At 40.7% G+C, this 15,727-nt stretch overlaps 1 protein-coding gene across 4 annotated transcripts in view; it reads left to right on the forward strand.

The window, feature by feature from the left end:
• Window positions 1–4,878: 4,878 nt before the first annotated feature.
• The window catches only part of RASA2 (RAS p21 protein activator 2), a 60,821-nt gene continuing 49,972 nt past the window's right edge, over window positions 4,879–15,727 (forward strand). Inside the window, exons 1-4 of one of the 4 annotated variants that reach the window (XM_060242253.1) lie at window positions 4,879–5,073; window positions 11,473–11,590; window positions 13,590–13,693; window positions 15,555–15,649. In XM_060242253.1, coding sequence (XP_060098236.1) covers window positions 5,010–5,073; window positions 11,473–11,590; window positions 13,590–13,693; window positions 15,555–15,649 — 381 coding nt within the window. In that variant the 5' untranslated portion in view covers window positions 4,879–5,009. Of the gene's footprint in view, window positions 5,074–11,470; window positions 11,591–12,900; window positions 13,018–13,589; window positions 13,694–15,554; window positions 15,650–15,727 lie in introns of those variants that run through there. The other 3 variants (XM_060242254.1, XM_060242255.1, XM_060242256.1) reach the window with 3 other exon arrangements.

A 15,727-nucleotide genomic window follows, 5' to 3' on the forward strand; every position in this document is an offset into this window, starting at 1 on the left:
AAAGCTTACTGTTAGAGGCAGTAGAGACACTAATAAGTAAATCCCAGTTCTTAATAGATAATTGTCTTTTCTTATGAGCCACTGTATCTTTAAGCTTATTTTTCAGTTCGAAATAGCTCAGGGGGATATTAGCAGTGAGGCTGTTAAGATAAGTGTGATATACTGCATGCAGTTGGCATTTCAGTTTTTGGCATTCCTTATCATACCATGGGTCTGTCTTCCAAACAAGGGGACTTGTGGGAGGAATCTAATTTCCCCTCCCTTCACTATTTCCCCTTTCCTGAAAACCCCCATGAACTCTCCCTTTTTCCTACTTCCTTCTCTCCTTAGCTGCAGATTGGAAAATTCCTGGAGAACCTGTAAGCTGCCCTAAGCCTTCATCAAATCAAAGAAAATAAATAACATAATAAAATGTGATAGAGACCACCCTCCAAAGCAGACATTTTTTCCAGGGGAACTGATCTTGGTCATCTGGAGATCAGTTATAATTCAAAATTATCTCAATCTCCCACCTGGAGGTTGGCAATTCTAATATATATAAAAAATTTTGCCACTGTGTGACACAGAGTGTTGGACTAGATGGGCTGTTGGCCTGATCCAACATGGCTTCTCTTATGTATCCATGGTAGAAATGGCTGTTTTGGAAGATGGAGTCTAAAGCATTATACCCTTCTGAGATCCTTCCTCTCCTCAAACTGCACTGTCCCCAGGCTCCACCTCTCAAATTTCCTGGAATTTCCCAACCTGGAGTTGGTAACCCTATCTCCTTCCCACCCAACAGCCAACCTACCTTTATCTGCCCCTCTGTCTTAAGCTTCCTCCCCACAGCAGCCTCTTCCTAGGAAAACTGTGGCCTAGATTTTTAGTGCCGGCCACTGGGCCAGGTTTACTTGCAAGGTAGGGAACTCTCAAGGACTTGTGCAATGGCACCTCACTTTCCCCTCTATCCCTCTCCCCATACTATTTTCTCTTTCCCTCCCTCTGGCAACCCCTTATATCCTCTCCCCTTCTCCTGCCTCATTCTCTCCCTCTCAGACATTCACCAACCCATCTTTTATGTGATCTTTAGCTGTATTTATTATTTATTTCATTTATACCCCACACTAATTCCACTTTCTTACCTCATAGTTGGGTTGCCAACCTCCAGGTGGAGCCTAGAGATCTTCCAAAATTACAACTCATCTCCAAAGTATATAGGTCAGTTCCCCTGGAGAAAATGGCTGCTTTAGAGGGTGCGTTCTATGACAGCATATTCAACTGAGGCCTCTTCTTCCCCAAACCTTGCCCTCCTTGGATTCTACCACAAAATCTCCAGGACTCTCTTAACCTGGAACTGGCAACCCTAGTCAGTCCTGACCCCCAAGGAGTCCTCCCTCAAAGGCCAAAAATAGGCCTGGAAAAAAACTTTCCCTCTCCTCCTGCCTGGAGTACTGTGGTTGCTTAGTAACAGCCACTGAGGGAATCTATTGCTTAAAGCTACAGGAGCTTCTTTTATCATTTTGGGTTTTTTTAAAAACCTCTTCAATGTTTTTTAGATTTCACATTTTTTCTGCAAACCTGGGGCCCTTCTCAGGTTTGTAGAAAGAACTGTCTTGCCCGTTCGTATATTATAATATAACCCCATGAATTGGAACAGATGGTAATAGAATCACAATGAGGCTTATATAATATTAGTAGTCCACATGGGGAGATGGATGGGCAGTTTTTAGCAGGGAGGCCAGATAGTTGAGTCCTTGCAGTTCCCACTTATTGTCTTCTATCACTCATGTGAAAGCAAGTTTAATGGATTCAGCACAGTTTAAGTTCAGCTGCCACAGACCAGTACGAACAACTGCTTCTCTAGCGGAACTGGAGAACTAGAGTTTCATACTTGAATCTATTCTTTGGATTCAATCCAACCAACTTTTTCACTTTGTCTCACCTAATTCTGTTCTTTACTATAGCCCAAATCCCACATGACTTTTGTTCCATGATCCCAAGCAAATCCTTTTTGGTGGTCAAAGGAGATCCTTTTCTCCTTTTGTCACCAACAGAAGAGCTGGCTGGATCCAACCCTTTATGTTTACAGTAGTCAGAAATAGTGACATGAAATGAAAATGCCACAGCAAAGGTGATTATAGCAAGATGTGGAGCAAAACAGTGGAAAGACCACTGTTGAAGAAACATTCCACTGATTTTTCCAACTTGGATAAGTTTTGGTCAGTTTCAAATACTTGATTTTTGCCCAAAAATACCCAAGCAGAGTGGTAGCACTCAGCTACATAGATTTCTGAAGAAAAACTGTTATTTAGATTTCAGTCTAAAAACTATTAAACAGTTTAAAACAGCTAAAAGATGGTGATGCATAACTAACATTATAATATAACCCCATGAACTGGAACAGATGGTAATAGAATCACAATGAGGCTTATACAATATCAGTAGTCCACATGGGGAGATGGATGGGCAGTTTTTAGCAGGGAGGCCAGATAGTTGAGTGTACACCACCGCAACCCAAAGCCTGGCAGAACAGTTCTGTTTTGCAGGTCCTTTGGAACTGCAGTAAGCTCCGCAGGGCCCTAATTTCAAGTGGGAGCATGTTCCACCAGGTGGGGACCAAACAGCCCTGACCCTGTTTGAGGCTAAGTGGACAACCTGTGGGCCATGGATAACAAGTAGATGTTGGTCAGTGGAGTATAAGGCTCTCCATGGGGGATATGGGAAGAGAGAGATCACTGCATACACTTGGTGGCCTGTTCTGCATTAGTTATGCTTCTTCTTGGAATTGCATTATCGGGTAATCCTGATAAATTTTTGTTTCATGCTGAATTCTCTTATTTGCGGGTACCACAGGTTTCAGACATATCATCTATGGTTTTTAATATATACATGAAGCCACTGTGAAAGGTCTTGACAGCTTGCTTTCACCTAGGATTGGCAGCCTCCAGGTAGGACCTGCAGATTCCCCAGTATTATAACTGAACTCCAGATGACAGAGATCTGTCCCCATGGAGAAAATGGCTGCTTTGGAGGATGGGTTCTAAGGGCTTCAATGTCATAGATATGTGAATGGCCTCCAGTTCTCCCTCTCATTTCCATTAAATCCTGGGAAAACAGAAACAATTCTGAACTTCTATTTGAAATCAGTGATTGAATGGATGGGGATGAACAAATTGAAGAACAAAGGCGATCTTAAATTGCTTTTGATCAGGAACAAAACTGAACTGGGAATAGGTGTTGCATATTTGTTACGTCCATCACTGCTTCAAGATGGCCAGGTGCTGGCCTAGAATGCTTTTCACCAGTCCTTTCTTAGATGATATCTAACCCTATTAACTCAGGCTTTAATGTCATTCAAACTAGACTACATGACTGTGACATGCTGCATGTGGAGCCTCTTAAGAGTTTTTAGGAACTGAAACTGGTCCAGAATACAGCTGCCGATTGTTGGTAACTTGAGGCCTCTAGAAACATCAGCTGGTTACTAGTTAGTTTCTACACCAAATTCAAAGTCCTGTTTTAAGAATTTAAAACAGATATAAATATTTCAAGGATTTCCTTCTCTCATATAGACCCTCCACATCATCTTTGATAAGGTATCTTCTCTGCACATTTTCATCTCCTTTGGTAGAAGTGGTGGCCATAGGAGACTTGGACCGGAAGCAGCTCTCTAAGCTCCAAAGCAGAAGTCTTTCACATCATTAGCCTACTGACCCATTTTTTCCCTTTCTTCCAAATATTTATACAGCATATTCTCTATCAATTATGGCTCTTGAGGAGGTTTTATTCATTCCATTTTAATATTGGTTTTGGAAGGGGAAAATGCTCCAATAAATAATAAAACCAGAGGAAGCTATGCTACTTTTTCACACACACACACTCTTTACACTTTTGTTTTCAATACTGTACACCAGGGGTAGCCAAATTTGCTTAATGTAAGAGCCAAATAGAATAAACATCAGATGTTTGAGAGCCACAAGACATGAACATCAGATATTTCAGAGCTGCAAGACAGGAAGGAAGGCAAATAGATGAGGGGAGGGAGAGGTGGAAAGAAAGCAACTACCGGTAACTTTAAAGGCATTCTCCAAACAGCTGGCCTCCAAGCACTCCCCCCCCCTCCACTGTGCCACCCCTAGTGCTTGCTTTTTGCCGCCCAGCGGGTAGCTGGTGAGGCAGAGGAGGGCGGTGGAGAGAGGCGGGCAGCAAAAGCAAGAGCAGCAGCGGCGGTGAAAGGGCACCGGGGGTGGTGCAGCAGAGTGTGCTGGAAGGGAAGGGAAGGGAGAAAAATACAGAGAGAGAGAAAGAAAGGAGGGAGGGAGGAGACCCAGTCACTGCTCTTACTGGAAAATGCCTTTAATATTCTGCGTTAGACGAGACTTTATATAATGGAACATCAAGAGTTTTTCTGAAATGAATCCTCCGTCCCACATTCAAGCAGAGACTAAACCCAGACCCGTGTGCTTCAGCTATTTTGTCCTTACCACGTGCCCAATCGCTAAAAACACAGTCCAGGCACATATTGTAGAGGCGTGGCCGGAATTTCCCTTAGTGAAGTGTGATGATCCTACTGGCGGAACAATCGTTCCAACTCCAGGCAACCAACCTTCCTGTCAGTTACGCCTCGCCAGGCAGTGAAGTGGGTTCTGCCCTAAGAACTGTGCGGTTGTGGGGGGGGGAGGGGGGGGAGAGTTGCTCGCAGCGCTGCTCCTGCTGCTAACAGACGTTTCCTTCCTTCGCTCTAGCTGGCGGGAGGGGGCAGGGGCGAGAAGACACAAAGCGCATGCGCCTCGCACCGCCGCATCCACCCCCGCTCCGCCCACCTTACCGCTTCCGACCAATGAAAGAAGAGAAGTGGGAGGAGCAGGGAGTTGTGGGCGGGGCTGCGCGGCTCGGGCCTTTGCTATTTCCACTATAGCCGGGCAGGGGCCGCTGCAGTTGTCTGTGCAGTTGGGCGGGTGGGATAGCGTGCGGGAGACGTTTAGGCTTTCCCCTCCCGGGTTGGCCGCGCGGTGGGTGCCCCGCCTGCCATGGCCGCCGGTGAAGGGAGCGATGAGGAGGCGCGGGTGCTGCAGACTCTCCGCTTGAAGATTTGTGAGTGACTGGAGAAGGGCTGGGTGAAATGCAGGCTGGGGACGGGGGGTATAAGATGGGGACGGGGGAGGGTAGAGCCGGAAGGAAGGGCCTTCGCCTCGAGGCGGCATCACTGACTCAGCCGCCGCGCTAGTCCAGCCCTCGCTGCGTTCCTCTGAGGCGCTGCTCTGCCTTGCCTTGCGGGTGGTGGGGAGTGAGGAGGAGGAGAAGGAGAAAGGGCCTTGGGAGGCAGGAAGGGGGCCATATGGAGGTGGGTCATATAGGTGAAGCACACCTGTGGGGCATGCTATGGGATCCATTAAATGAGGTGAAGTGTTTAAAATCAAAAGTACTGGGGGCTTCCTAAGGGTCTTGTGGAGAGGATGTGGGCATAGTGTTGACATTAAGTACTTCACATATGCCCGTTTTTCTGCAATGGGAGCCCAAAGTGACTAATGTTTTTCTCTTTGCCTTCGTTTTATAATCACAACGATCTTGTGAGGTAGGTTAGGCTGACAGTGTGTGACCTGCCCAAGGCTGCTTTGTTAGCTTCTGTAGCAGGATGGGGATTTGAACCTGAGTCCTCCAGATCCTTGTCTGACACTGTAACGACTTCACCACACTGAACCTTTGACAACAGCCTAAAAGGCAACCGATTTCTGTATGTTGGCGGGGGGGGGGGGGGAGAGTCTGCCTAGGGAGGGGAGGCTGGTGAGCTTCTTGTGAGAGCACTGGGGAGCATGACTTGGGAAGACAAGGGCAGAAAGGATTGAGCAAAGCCATCCTCCTGACATCCTTTCTCAGTGCTGGGTGAAGCAGGTGATTCTTTCCCTCATCCAGTCAGTTACCTTATAGACTGTTTCAAATATTATATGGTGGCAATCCTAATTTGCTACTGAACATCCACTTGACAGAGAACTCCTGGATTCCTGGCAAGCGTGTCTGTTCACTTCATGTGTCTCTAATTATTTGTCATAGTCACAATTCCGTTTTATTTAGGGGTACATTTCTGATACACTACATATGAATTAATGCCAAGAAATCTGTTCTCATAGTTAATATGTATTAATACACATAATTTATATTTTGTGGCATTCAAAACATTTCCCATACATTGTTTTTGAGGCTATATGTGAAGGTGGCTAACATAGTGGGGGAGGCTTAACAAGGGAGTGAAGAACAATGTTGTGGTGGCTGTAGAGAGGGGGAAGCTAGCGAAGAGTGTGTGATATACACAATATTAAAATAAGAGAAACATATATGAAGCTGCTTGCAGCAGATAGGCAGGCCAGGAGGGATCAGGGGTATCTTGCATATGAAAAACAAGTTATGAAGTTTTGAGACCATTTATATAAGGTTGTTTGAAGAGAAAGAAAAAATAAAGTTGGAATGTAGTGACCTGCGAGTGAAATAGAAATAGACCTGCCAGTGCTGAAGTGAACTTGAGCTGCAATCCTGTGATTAGTACACATTTAGAAGGTATCAGTTGAACAAGGTTGCAGGTATATAATGGTACTGCATGTTTGGAAATGGCATGGGTGGAGAATCTGGGGTTTTTATTCATATTATTCTGGTAGGATAGAATTCACTGTCACAGGAGGTGGTAAAGGCTGCCAGCATAGACAGCTTCAAGAGGGGATTGGATAAACATATGGAGCAGAAGTCCATCAGTGGCTATTAGCCACAGCATATTGATGGAACTCTCTGGGGCAGTGATGCTCTGTATTCTTGGTGTTTGGGGGGACAACAGTGGAAGGGCTTCTAGTATCCTGGTCCCACTGGTGGACCTCCTGGTAGTGCCTGGTTTTTGGCCACTGTGTGACACACAGTGTTGGACTGGATGGGCCATTGGTCTGATCCAGCATGGCTTCTCTTATGTTCTTAGATGGCAGTAGCAAAAATAGTGGGGAAGGGGATTTGAAAGTGTGCTTGAGTTGGTGGTCTTGGCTCTAGTTACGGCTGCAGTTGTAATTGGCTGAGCAGTTGAGCAAAAGTATATATTTTGTAATGGCCACAGTCTGTATTTGGAAAGCAAATGATACAATAATCTTGCTGTATCTCAGCAGCTGTGGGTCTCTTCAGTTGTGGACCTCTTGAAAACCTTACGTGTGCTACCTTGAGTTCCGGAGTGGAAGAAAGGTAGGGCATAAAATAAATAGAGCTAATGGAAGCAGTGCCAAGCTAATGGAATGGCATGGCATGGCCCTGAGCCTGCCAAGGTGGGGGAGGGCGGGATATAAATGAAATTAATAAATAATAAATAAATAAATAAATAAATTGTTTAGGTGGGAAATGCTCCTTGGTGTTTTGATCTGTGGCATTATTAAGGTAACATTACTTGAAATGAAAATGTCATTTTTGACAGAGTAGAGCATCATATCTGGGTGTTCAAAGTGTTTTGCTTAATGTTTTAAAATAAACTGATGAACAAAAACTGAAATGTGTATGAATCTTGTGAAATGCATGATGTAGCAGGAAGTTTGTACAGGACGTTCTGGAAGTGGTTATTTGTTACTTGTTTCAGTACCTTAATGGAATGGAGAGCAGTAGTATCCATGTTAACCTGGCCAAATAGTGGCAAAGAAGTTTATACATTCGGGAAGCTAAAAAACTTAAGACTGAGTGATCAGAAAATTCAGTGCACGAGAGAATAAATGTGATGTAGCTGACATAGATTTCAGAGTAGCTAGGACAAACAGGATGTAGTGGTTTTCCGAAGGTGGGGGGGATAGAAGTACATTCATGTAAGTCAAACGTAACCCACTTCCTTTCTCACGCTTTTATTCAGTCTTCTACAGAATGACTTGTAGCAGTTTTAACATAATTTTAACATGGAATTAGATTTCATAATGTTTCCTTTGAAGATCATCTATAGAAAAGTAGCCTTAGATTGTAGTTCTAATGTGCATACAATGTGTTGTATCTTCATTATCAGATTCATTCCCTATAGCAGTTAAGAAGAAATATATTGCATAAAAATTGCCTCTGAAAAGTTCCTTGTGTTAGATATAATGTATGTTTAGATTTTGTTTAAAATCCCAACATGTAATTTCTATTTTATAATAGTTATGGTGGTATTGGTACTTCCTGAACATTGCCTTTGTGTGGTAAGCCAATCAAATAATAAATTTGTGTGTTACAAAGGCACAAATTGGCTATCTTTTTGATAAATTGAAGGGATTAATTTGACACTAAAAGTGACTATTGATTAAGGTGGCTCTTCCTTCTGATGTCATTATACTTTGTATCTTAAGAGGTTGGGACTTGTTGTTTCCTCCTGCTGCTGCACTGCAGCCCATGAAATGATGTCTCCCTCTACCAAAGTCAGTAAAAGGTAAAGGTAGTCAAGCACCAGTCATTTCTGACTCTGGGGGTGATGTTACATCACAATGTTTTCATGGATGACTTTTTTACGGGGTGGTTTGCCATTGCCTTCCCCAGTCATCTACACTTTACCCCCAGCAATCTGGGTATTAATTTTACCGTCCTTGGAAGGATGGAAAGCTGACTCAGGGGCCTTCACAAAAGCATAGGATACAGAGTAATAGTCTGTAGTGCATTGAAGGAATTAACAAAAATTGCCCTCTCCACAGATGCAACTGCTGTTACACCATTGAGAAGGGACCCCAGAATTGAAGTTCATGTTCTTTACTCCCTGTGACACTAATGCAAGAGAACCAAAACAACCTTTTAAAAATCAGAAGATCTTCATTACGTTGTATGCTAATTTGCTGTTCTCATAAGTAGAAGTATCTGCCTATGTATATAAAACATTTACTGCCATTTCTGTTAATTTGAAGAAGTCTGCTTGCACATGAAAGCTCATGCCTTGAATAAACTTTTGTTGGTCTTAAAGGTGCCACTGGATTCAAAAATTGTCCTGCGGCTTGAGACCAACACAGCTGCTCACTTGGATCTTTAAAAAGTTACATTAGCTCTCTTCACTGATAAATTAAACCAGCATTAATTGTTTTAACATTTGGAAATAATAGTTCAAAAGGTAATTGTTTATGTTATGAGGCAAGAACTTTATGTGCAGTCTTTGTGTTTAATTTAATACAAACATTTTCAAACATTGTTGAAAGTATTTGTTCATATTTGATAAGCATATATTTAGGAATAGAATAATTTTATAAATTGTTTATAAATTGCAGGTGTCTTAACTACATTGGTTTTCCAAGAGAGCTGTAAGTCACACACTGGGCTACAGATGTGTGTAGCATTATTGTGCCCTGAATTTTTTTAAATTGTACATTCATTTATTTTTGTAGTCATAATCAATATTTATGCAGTGCTTCCTTAATGCTGAAAACCTTTGAATAGTTCTCAGTAATCCTTATAGTAATTTTGTATAATATGATAGTGTCACCCCAGATAAAGCAGGTCTAGGGGAGAGATAGCTGAGAGAAGAATGGTTGGAGTGCACTTGAGTGTAAATACCGTTGAATTCTGTGGAACTACTTCAGAGTAACATATAGGATTAAGTTCCATAGTCACCTATGGTTCTTGGTTGATTTGTGATGGGAGCCAGATTCTTCTCCAGCTTGTCCTCTTCATTTGACTTTTTTTGGCAAGTACAATATGTTGTACTTCATTTGTTTGTTCATATTTTAACTGGTTGCTGTATCTGAGATCAACTCATCCTAGGTCTCTCTGCAACTGTCTGTAGGTGCATGTGAGGCTCTTCTGCATCTAGTGGTGCAGCCTCTTTTCACAGCCAAAACAAGGCCTCATGTCATAAAACCACTTCCTCTGTGGAAATTGCTGCTTAAGCCACTGAAAAACAGTAGATTGCATGCTCCTTATAGGTACTGCTTTCTTTCCAAGGGAAAGAAATGGTGAATAAGCTGGTTATCTAGTGACAGTGCTGTTAATAGTTATAGCTTAAAATAATCAAATGATCAAATACAGTATGTGGAACTTTCTACCTTCAGGGAACTCTTTCTGCATCAGCCTCTCTGTTATAAAGCCCCAGAGCTTTGCAGAGAATTCCAGGGCATGTAGCTATGATTACATTCAGTTCATATAGACTTGTCGAGCCTGTTGGCTTCACTGTTGCCTCACTTGAACTGAAAGTATGACCTAGAACACAACCAATGCTCTCCAGTATTTAACTCCCTATTCTACCATAAAGATTGATAGTGGCACGCAAGCTGTTCTCAGGGAAGCTTGTCCTGCATTACTGATAGTCTTTATTAGGAATGCCTAATAAGCTTTGGAAAATAATGGGTTTTACAGTTTGAACACACCTAATCATAATATTCCTGTAATGCAACATTTATTTATTTATTTTCATTTCTTTGAGAGGGAGACCAATTATGTGGGTTTATGTCTAACCTGTAGTATTATTGGGCCTTTATTACCAAAATTTATTTGACAGGGATGCTTGCATGTTAGTAACAGGAACCTGAGATCACTGCCATAAAATGGTTCTCCATTGCTGTTTGTACAGATATTGGTTTGAGTGTGCAGTATTTGGTTGATTTAGTGATGTTCTAAAATGCTTTTCTTCTGAGTTTAGGCAGATCCCAAGTAAAATGATTTCCCCAGGGTTAGCAGAGAAACTGATGTAATGCATTATTTACCTAATTTACAGAAAAGTGATACTCCTTTCTACTACCAGCTTTTAAAAGTTGCACTTATAAATAAACCAATACATTGCCGAAGTAAAATGGTGTAGTAACAAAGCTGGCATACTACTTTTATCTACTTTTGGCACTCATTTGCATATTTCACTGGCAAGGTGTTATCCCATGTTTCCTTAGTAAAAAACCCCATGTACTCCCTACTGTAATCTGTGAACATTTATTCAGTACAGTTCAAGAAACTGTGCAGACTTCCACTGAAAACATACTAATTAAATGAAGTCTTTATAATAGACTATTAAACAAGATAGTGTTTTGTGAAAAAGAAATAGGAAATGGTTAACACCTAATCTAGACTGTGTGTTTATGTTGTGACTTGCAGCCATATCCCTTTAGGCTGCCATAGCAAGCTGCATCAAGCCTAACCGGTTACCAAGATGGGATTCCTCTCTAAGGAAAGTGCAGGTGTGGCAGGAAGTGGTGTTAATGAGACTGTGGGAGGAAGCCTTCTGTTTATATCAATACTGAACCTGTTCCTATCATGCTGTGCTATTCTGGAAGGGATAGCCCTTGTCACAAAAGAAAGCACAGGCCTTGACTATGATGAAGTTTCCTTTTTTAATTTCTGTTTTCTGTGGAATGTTTTCTTGCTCTGGGTTGCCTTCGATTAGTGGTGTGGGCTTTCACTTAATTAAAAACATTAATGAATTATAAGTATAGTAATATTTTGTGATTTTCCTTTCTGGATGAAAGCTCTGCAGTGTAGCTATAGTGCTGCAAACCAATTGCATTTCCCCCCTCTGTAGTGTTTAAAATTATTTTCTTGTCTCACTAGGTGAAGCCAAAAACTTAGTGCCATACTCTGGACCAAACAAGATGAGAGACTGTTTTTGTACAATCAATCTAGATCAAGAAGAGGTTTTTCGCACTCAGGTAGTAGAGAAATCGTTAAGGTAAGCCATTTATCATTGTGTAATATCAATCATTGAATAGTTGTTCATTCACAGAATAACTTGAAATGACCCCTAGAAAAGCTTGATGTTAAATAACGTTTTCCAGATGAAGCCTGTTAGTGAGCGAACTTTCTAAGATTTTTGCTGGGTCCTTCTCATAAGACTTGCCTATGGGAGGTGGTATGAATAATTCACTTCAGTATGTCCTCCCATGTGCACCTTAGGAATCACTCCAGAACAGACTTCAACAAATCTTAGATTGCCATGGCACCTAGACATTCTATTGTGACACGTAGGATGTTTAGGAATGTCTTTATCGTAGCATATCATAGAAATTCTCATTTAACGTACAAAGAGCTGGATCCGACCAGTTTTTGCGCTGATGACCACCAAAAAGACTGCTTAGGTTCTTGGGACCTACATGAACCATGTGAAGTAAGTGCTATAATAAACAGAGGAATTGGCCATGGTTGAGTAAAAAGACTGGCTGGATCCCACGCAGATCTTGTTTATCTCCTTTCAGCAGGATTTTTTTGTTGTTTTACACAAAAATAAGTGTGCATGAAGTTCTTGTCATTGCTTGTTTGTATGTAAACTTAACTCTACACCATTCAGTGGTGGCAGATGAATTGATTTCTTAACCAGATTTTCTACGTTGGCCAAATATTGAATTAAATTGAGCTTTTTAAAGTAGTAATATTACAAATTGGGGAAAAGTTAGGATAGATGTAAAGGTTATTTTTTGTTGCCGTGATGACAACTAGGGTTACCTCCATGTTTGTTTAAATATTGCAACACTTTTGTCATAGTTCCAATAAAATGAGAAGCTGCAAAGAGGTTAGGGTTTGTGACAGCAATAATTAGGATGTGATCATTAAAAAACCAAAATCCTGAAGGCTGAAAAGTGACTTTGGTTTCCATGTTTTGGGGCTGGCTCTTGGAGCCAAAGAAAATGTGTAAAGAAATGTGTAGAATAATCATGACATCAGCATCAGTCACAAAATCAACGTTGTACATTATTTCATTGTAATTTCTGCAGAAGAGTTGTAGAGTGTTTCTGTAGGTTCTCTAAATATACCTATAATATCTGATAATGAAAACGTAGCTGTATCAGCTCAAAATATAACTGACATCTGGATAATAATGAAGAGGCAGGGTAGCCTTGAATGTCTTACCAGTCTGCTTATTGTATGGCACAAGCTTTCACCGACCCCTCTCCCTGCATTTTAAACCAGGATGCCTTCACAGGATGTAGCATGTTAAGCAATGTCAGTGCTCACTTTGGCCAATAAACCACTTCCACATTATAGGGAGGGCTATCCCATTGACTTTACTCTCCTTCAAAGTGAGGCTGGAGATTGCAGAAGTTGTTGCAGTTCAGATTCATGAGAAACCAGCTTATGAATGGACAGAACTCATGAAGCAAAGTAAGGTCTGTAGAAAAGCTGTGCATTATGTACCTAAACAAAATTCCTCATGTTGAGTCATTATCTTCTTCCATCCATTTAATTAACCATTCAATTCTAAATGAGTAACAATATTTTTGGAAGTTAGGAATACTATCATGTCTTGCACATCCTACATATTAACCTTAGATTTCTTACAATTCTAGAAGTGGAACATTTTTGCATAATTTTTAACTCTTGTTCCTATATTACAGGAACATTTCAAAATGGGAAATTCATTGTAAGCATAATTGACATTTTAATTAACTTAATTTTACCTAACAATGATAAAATTTAACTTTGTCCACAAGGATAATTTGTTTTAATCTTTTTCATCAGTTTGTCAACATTTAGTTAATACTTTTTTAAATGGAGTCAGTAAAAGTAGTGCATTGTGAGACCTAGGCCAAGATGAGCAGAAAGAGCTGTTTCTTTGAAGAAGGCTTGTGTTCCAGAAGAGTTCTTTATAAGTTTTTGCATTGTATTATTATTCTACTTACCAGAATTCTCTGTAATCAGATATTTTGCTAAAGCGCTTTTTGACTTTTTTCTAGCCCCTTTTTTGGAGAAGAGTTCTACTTTGAGATACCAAGGACATTCCAGTTCTTATCATTCTATATTTATGACAAAAGTGTTATACAGAGGGACCTACGAATAGGTAAGTTAGTACATCACTTAAATAGGCAAGGACCATGAATGTTCTGTGGTTATTTAATTAAAGGTTAAATAAATTAAAACTATTCATGAGCCTCTTATTCTAAAGCTTTGGTAGTTATCTAGTTGCAGACAGTGGCAATTATAACTGAACTAATGGTGGGGGAGGGCTTTCAATAAGAAGCACAAAGAAGGTCAGTTATGATTGATCTTTGTACAAATAGAGGATGGTGACTTAGTTGCTTTCTTGAAACACTGTATCCAGATTCTCTGCAGACTGACTGATACCTGTCACGTGCTTTGACATTTTATTTTAAAAATGGCCTAAAGCTTTATTAATCAGATTCTTGCTTGAAAAGATGTCTTGGCCCTTATGTGAGGAATGAAACTGTTCAGTTTTCACAGGTATCTTGGGAAGTTCTGTATACCAAGACTAGTTTTCCTTTTTCTCCATGAAAAAACATGATCATTAACCACTAAACATGAATCAAAATTACTCAAATGGTATCTGGCTGTTTAGCTATGAGAACATAAGTGGGGTACAATTGTTGGATTGTGTATCTAATGAATTTGTTATGCAAATGACATGCGTGGCTTTTCTACTGTGCTGTAGAGTATAATAGGATAGCTTGCACTTCCCCATTATTGATCAGTTGGCTTTGCTCCTAGTTAAAATAGTGTCTGCCACAACCTTTGATGCCCTTTTAGCTTTTTGGTACCAACGTTTCTGTATTAGTTTGTAGCTTGACTTTCTGCAGCCTGTATTGTTGCTGTATTCTCACTGTTAGACACCTTAATTTTCAAGCTGTATTTAATTTCTTCCAGCTGGACCTGCAGGTTGGATAGTCTAGATATTTTCTTACAAGACTAAGCTAGAATAGCATATCTAGCTACAGGGATACCATTAGGATTCATACAGTATTTAATATTCATTGCAGAAAGTTGCTTAGGATATGCAGTGTAATAATGTTTAATTTTTCTTTCTATGAGAAATGCAAGTACTTGTTAAAATTATTTCTGCCCCACCTTTTGTCTTCAGACTTATGGTGGCAGACAATGCAGCAAGCTGGTTGTGAGTATACAAACTGTAATAGTTAATACAATTAAAACACACGCAAACTACAATTTTTAAAAAAACAGTGAATATTTAAAATATTGATTTTGATAGAAACACAGAGGAGTAAAACCAGCACAGCCAACTTTGCTGAAACAATTTACCTTCCACCAAATTGACCATGGAATAAGACTGCCTTACGTGCCTTCTTAAATTTAGCCAGTAAAGGCACCCTCCTTGCCCTTATTGGCAGATCATATCAGAGCATTGGGCCCACCATGGAAAAGGCCTATTCCTCTGAATAGTTCTTGCCTTCAGAATGCAGTGGGTGCAGAGGAGCATAAATGGAGATGTAGTTTGGTAAGTATGAGGGCTCTAGACCATGAAAGGCTTTAAAAGTAATAGTCAGCATTTTGAGTTGAGCCTGGAAGCAAATAAGTAGCTAGTGCAGTTAATGCAGTCTCAAGTGGCTGACCCTAGTAGGGAGCCTCGTTGCCACATATTATATCAGTTGGAGTTTGCAACACTACTTTGAAAACAGCCACAGGTAGAAAGCATAACTGTTGACCAATATGAATGTTATGGTAGTATGGATCAACACAGGTCAGTTTACAAACTAGGTGTAATTGAAAGAAGCAATAGCACTGAGCTGCTTATCCACTAACTGGGTCAGGTCCAAGAGTACACTAAGCTCTTAGCTTAACCTACTGTGGAAAGGATAATGGCATCTATGTCTAGTTAATTGTGAGAATGTCAGTTTTAAAGTTGAACACAGTGATCAAGCAACTTATTTTTATGTTCTTTCCTATAGGAAAAGTTGCTATTAAAAAAGAAGACTTAAGCAGATATGCTGGCAAAGAACCATGGTTCGTTCTTCAGCCTGTTGATTCTAACTCAGAGGTTCAGGTAAAATTGATCAAACGTGAAAGTTGTATTGTGTAAACCGAAAGGTTGTCTCCTCTTCCCCTAGAAATTGTCTTGTTC

This window comes from Heteronotia binoei, chromosome 6, assembly GCF_032191835.1.
Source record: "Heteronotia binoei isolate CCM8104 ecotype False Entrance Well chromosome 6, APGP_CSIRO_Hbin_v1, whole genome shotgun sequence".
Classification (NCBI taxonomy): Eukaryota; Metazoa; Chordata; class Lepidosauria; order Squamata; family Gekkonidae; genus Heteronotia; species Heteronotia binoei.